Source organism: Alligator sinensis, unplaced genomic scaffold (genome assembly GCF_000455745.1).
Source record: "Alligator sinensis unplaced genomic scaffold, ASM45574v1 scaffold115_1, whole genome shotgun sequence".
Lineage (NCBI taxonomy): Eukaryota > Metazoa > Chordata > Crocodylia > Alligatoridae > Alligator > Alligator sinensis.
In genome coordinates, this window is record NW_005841895.1 from 3245350 (window position 1) to 3251158 (window position 5809).

Below are 5809 nucleotides of genomic sequence, written 5' to 3' on the forward strand. Positions count from 1 at the left end.
AAATGCAATCTAGTAACATCATGTGTGACATATAACATGTTGGAATATATGGGCATATGCATGTAAGACATGGGATGGCCTGTCCCGGGAATGGACTCACCAAGAGCAGCAAAATCCCCCCTGCCAGCCTTTCCCACCTCTGCTCTCAGTCCTTTGAGCATAGCTCCCCCCTGGGATTCCCTACAACTTTAGACTGTGCTGGGGGGAAAGGGCTGGCTGGTCCCTGCTGGGTGTGGGGGAGCATGTGCCCTGCTGGGGAGCCAGGCAGAGGGCGGATCCGCTGTCTGGGAGAGGAGGAGAGGAGCTGTGCTGAGCTCATTGTACTTGCCAGTCAGCTGCAGCCGGCAGCTCAGTCAGCTGATACAGGGCAGGCTTCTAGGTTCATTCACTCTTCTCTCTCTTCCCCAAGTGGATTAAAACTCTTGTCGCTGAGTTTCTGGGTCAGGAGGATTATTCAAAGTGATGTGGGCTTGAGGAATAATTTCAGTCACAAACTGGATTCTCCTACAACTTTCCTGAGCAGCTGCTCTTCAGTAAAGGATGGCTTCCAATTTTAATGACATAGTGAAGCAAGGGTATGTAAAGATTAGGAGCAGACGTTTAGGTGTAAGTATTTGTGCTTTCCCTTTTTTTCCTCCCTCTTCTTTTCTTTTCTTTTCTTCTTTTTTTTCTCGTTTGGCTTGTTGCGTGTTAAAGGCATTTACCTCCTTATGTGCCAGGGCTGGAGACATGCAGCAGGCTCTGATGTTGAAATTTTGCAAACTGTTCTCAAAGGCTGCCTCCAAAGCAAGGAAATTAAAAAGAAGATGACAAAGGACAGGCTTTTTGGTTAAGTAGCCCTTTGGCTTCCAGGGACATGTCAGCCCCCAATTCAGATCCTGACTGTGCCAATTGTGCTATAAATACAGAAACAGCTTGCAGTTCAGAGCAGTAGGCAGCTCTCTAAACAGATGCATTCTTGCCTCTTTGGAGATGGTAGAGCAGGACTTAGATGCTGTTCTGTGCAGGAAAACAAACAGGATCTCTGTTGCCAAAGGGCTCCAGTTCATTAGTGCCAATAACTTTCCACTTGAGCTGTGAGCCTCCTGGGACAAGGGGCAGCTGATCACTATATGCCGTTACAAAAGAATCTCCATTGGAAAGCTGGCTTTTTGAAGCAATGAGGGAGGGATGCTGAGTTTGAAGAATATTTTTCATAGAGTTTTATTTTGCGACGGGGAGGGGAAAAACTTTCAGCCAGGGCACTGGTGAATCTGGGACGTGTGTGTTCAGTAAAACTTTTTTTAAAGTGAGTTCAGAGCGCCGGTGAGATCAATTCATCCTCCCTGCCATGCAAACGTATGCCATTTCGACCCAATCAAAGCTATGGCTATTGAAATCATTCATCATCTTGCCTTGGTTTGCAATTGCAGCCCTTCTGCTTCCCTCTGCACTGTTCTCTCCTATTGAATAGCCGGTGGCACATCTTAAATTTTTACTTTGTGCTTTAAAACCTTATGCTTGTCAAGAGAAGGAAGAGCGCTCTAGGGGAGATACTTTAAAAATAATACCAGTCTTTCACTGAGTCCTGTGAATGCAAACTGTATTTGTAGTTTTTGTCTAACTGGCCACTCTTTTCTTTTTTTAATCTTAATGTGGTTATTATAAGGAAACACTCCTGGCTCCAGATGTAGGTATAATACCTCGTGTCAGCAAGCCAATTCCAGACTGAACCTATTTGGCTTTCATTCTGCTCAGTGTGGTTAGCTTCTATTAACACTGGCAAGAGAAATACCTATTTGTTTTCAAGATGTTAAATCAAGACAAGCTACCTAAGAAGCTAGAGTTAATCAGTCTTCCAGGCTACCAAACATATATCTTGTCTTATAAAACATACACACTTGTTAGAAGATGGCTTGGGAAGGAGGGAAGGTTTTTCTTAATTTTTCTAGTGGTTATGCTTACTCTACTGGTTCACAGAAGTTTCTAACTCCTAGTTTTTGGTGTATCCTAATAGGAAGAACCTATGTGTTATTGAATCAGCAACTCTTAATTATATATAGCATGAGGGTTTACTTCAAGATTTAAAGATGGAAGTTTCTGTTTAATGCATATCTAAAAGGTTTTGCTGATTTTATTGCTATTATAGGTTTTATTGGTCTATCCTAGCATGTACATATGCTTGTGGAAAGGCAGACACTTGAACAAGAATAACAGAAGGATATGAATACTGTACACAGTTTGTGCAGTTTTGATAGGACAGTACACACAATTCCATGCTATTTTTATGATATCTGTGAAACCTGTATATGGTATGTCCCTAGGCATCATCCCTTGAGCAGAAGGCTGTACTGTGGGGGAGTCGCAGGTGGATTGATCCTTATGTTGAGCCCTGGTGAATCTGAATCTCCATGATTTTGTTCGGGACTCTGGACCATTATTGTGACAAACTTTGCTGGTATCCCCAAATTTAGAATTAGAAAATAATCACAATCTACACACAGTAACATTTCCTACCAAAATGAGCAAAGAATATATCATGTAGAAAAACAGAGCAAAAAGCCTATAAATAATTGTAGTTAATTAGACTGACATGTAAGCAAGCCCCGTCTACTCTAGAACAGTCAGTAGTATGAACATCATACAGCACTTCCACTTAACCAGAAAAGCCTCTGTAGTTCACCAGTGCTATAAGATAGTATTCTGTGTCTTCCCATAGCAGGTTGACTGGATAACTAAATAGCAAAAAAAAAAAGAGACAAATGTAAAACTACACAGTTCATCCAAAAAAGGAATTTGTGCTTTTATGAAGGTAGATTCCTTCATTTCATCTCATTCCCTTTGTCCTAAGCACTATTTTATTATTAAAATGAATCAAAGGAAGAATGTGTATCACATTAACTGGTGACACTGGTGTAAAGATAGGATAAAGAATTGCTTGCTTATATTGCTTGGAGACTTCAAAATGCCAAAAGTGAAACGGGCCCCAACAAAGGCAATGACCTAAACTTAAACCAGAGTCCAAATTGTGACCTAAACTATTCCCATGATATTCCATTGCTTTTCCAGCCCAATGGAGCATTTTAGGAGGAAAATAACTTGCTACTACTATCAGCTAAGGCAGGCAGGGGAGGATCACTTTAATTAAAAACAGTAGACATCTGTGTTGAGGTGCTGAAGGTCCCAGGTTCAAACCCACACACCTGAGCTGTTTTGCTATGTATCACACTATCGCTGCAAATAACTTGAACTGTTCAAATGGAGAGGACTGACAACTCCAGAAATAATTTCACAACTCCAGTGCAATGGGAGACTTTTCATGTAATTTGCATTGGGTGTAAATGTCCTTGTACTTAAGAGCCAAGATTCACGTCAATGATGTGAAATCTGAGAACTTACTGTAATTAAACATACACCCATCTTGTATAAAGAGTGCTGCAGCAGTCTAAAGATCAGTGCCACTCCTATATCAAGTGTCAGCCAGGAACAATGCATTAACAAGATGCTTGCTCAGCAAAATCCTCTAATGGGTTATTTTCACTCCTGGATTGAAGTAACTTGCTCTAGCAGTCTTTGAGCATCTCAGACTCTTTAAATGTTTTCATCCTTGTGACAACATGTGAGAGAGCTTGCTATTTTAATTTGCCACCATCCCATTTTGCAGAAGGGAAAGTGAGGCAGGGAGGTTGGCTAATTCCTAGACTGGCTTTGTTAAAGAGAATTCAAGACTTGCTTTGGTCCAGAGAGACCATGACAGTCGAACCTAGTGATCTGGGCACTTACTGGAGAGAAAGGAGACTTGGCTTTGGATCTCTGCTTTTTACATGTCCAGTGACTGTTGAGAGCCATGTAATGAGGATAACACTGAATGAACCTCTCTCACATCCTGGACCTTGAGCTATAGCATGAAAGATGGGTAGCACCGTGGATTTGGGTTCTCAGAATGAAAGTAGTTGTGGTTGCTGCATTTTTGAAGATCTCAAAACCTGTGGCTGCATGTTAGGGGTGCTCTGAGCTGGCCTCAGGACTTGCATGAAGGAATGCCTACTATGAGGTTCTTGATCAGGGCTAAGCAGCTCCTTGCCTGCCAAGATGGAGGCACTTGAGCTTGCACAGAAGCTTGCACAAATTTCCTGCTAAAATTTTAGGTATGTCAAGAGATTACAGTTGCCTTGGGGGCTAGGGGTGGGTGGTTTTGAGGATCATACCTCACTTGCCAAAATCTGCCTAATCTCTCTGCTTTCGGTATATTTAGTCCTCTTGTGAATCTGTGTCTAAGTGACTTTCCTAAGGTCACGTGAGATCTTTGGAGAATAAGAACTTCAACCCAAGAACTTCTCCCAAGACCTAGGCTTGTGTCCTAATTGTTTCATCATCCTTCCTCAGCAGAAATCCAGCTTGTTCTTCTTTCTTCTTCCTCTATTTGTAGTTTTAAGTCTTCTGGGTAGGTAATATGTGCCTCGGGGTGAGAGAGATTGAGCAAAACGGGTTGTGGTTTGGGCCTGTTCTTGGTCAGATTATTTTTTTAACCGTTCAGCCATTAGAGCTAGGACCAGATTTCCAAAATATTTGGTGCCAAATGAGAAATGGGCTAATTTGAAATGCTGACCCATGAGTAACTTTCTTCATGTGAGTAGTTCTACTGCTACAATGTCTTACTCAACTCCTTTGAGTTAAGACAACTTGTTTGGAGAAAGATCTGTAGGATCATGGCATTAAATTGCTTTGGTTTGCAGAAAAGCAAAACAAAGCTGAAATAAGTGCTTTATATTTCTAGGGTGATATTATGATAGAAATGTGTAAGCATGCCTTATTTAGCCTGGGTTAAATTAATTTGGATATGTTTTGCCATCGTTGGATCCCACTTCGTTTTTTTTTAATCCTAACTTTTTATGTTGTACAACTGCTGTGTATTCCTGATGTATTCTACACTCAGATATACCAGCAGCCAGAATAGAGAAGCAGAATAGTTCAGGAAATGATTCTGGTGTTTATGGCGGAGATTTTGCATTGCATGGTATTCTCTCCTATAAAATGGACTTGCAGAGAGAAACAATTTCTAATTTTTAATTTATTCAAGAAACTTTCCCTTTTCTTTTATTGTGAGTTCCCATAAAAATATCTTTGAAAAAATGTAGACATGAGTGATTTGAAAAAATGTTTACTGATTTCTTGTTTGCTTGCTTGCTTGCTTGATTTACATTGACTTACCTTTTGAGTTTCAAAATTTAAGATCTTTTGTTTAGCTGTGGTTGGTTTTATAAACTATGTGATATTCACTTTTTGGATGAACTTTTATCAAGCATTGGATCCAAGTGTTTATAGGATCTAAAATTTGCTTTTTTGTGTCTATTGTAAGCAAAAAAATCTATTGTCTCCTAACATGAATGCTAACAAAACATCCGTTTCACAAATCTTGATGAAAAAGACAAAAGGAATGCAAATGCCGACTTTTTAAAACCAGTTGGAAAGAATAGTCTATTCCAGTTTTTGCAAACTTGCTTCTCCCTCCTCACAGGACACTACAGAAAAGAGTGAGCCAATGACTTAGCATGTGGTTGAAGAGCCTGGCAGTGTTCTTTTCTCTCTTTAAACATATTTCATTAGTGTTGTTCATGAAATACTGAAAATGTCCACAGCTGGGAGCTACTGCTGCTGGTTTTATGGATACAGAATTGTGACTTGTCAGGTGCTCCTGTATTCTATACTTGGATATACCATGCCACAGTATAAAACTTGGGGGAGGGGAATCCTCTAGTTCTTACTGCTGTGTCTTTAAACCATAGGCGACATGTAGGGGAGGTATGGGGGGGGGGGGGGGACCGCCCCC

General features: G+C 40.8%; 1 protein-coding gene across 2 annotated transcripts in view; it reads left to right on the forward strand.

Moving 5' to 3' along the window:
• The first annotated feature begins 312 nt into the window (after nt 1–312).
• Nucleotides 313–5809, forward strand: part of DOK5 (docking protein 5) — a 79501-nt gene continuing 74004 nt past the window's right edge. The window contains exon 1 of one of the 2 annotated variants that reach the window (XM_006018183.3): nt 313–606. In XM_006018183.3, coding sequence (XP_006018245.1) covers nt 541–606 — 66 coding nt within the window. In that variant the 5' untranslated portion in view covers nt 313–540. The remainder of the gene's footprint in view (nt 607–5809) is intronic. The other variant, XM_025197372.1, reaches the window with a different exon arrangement.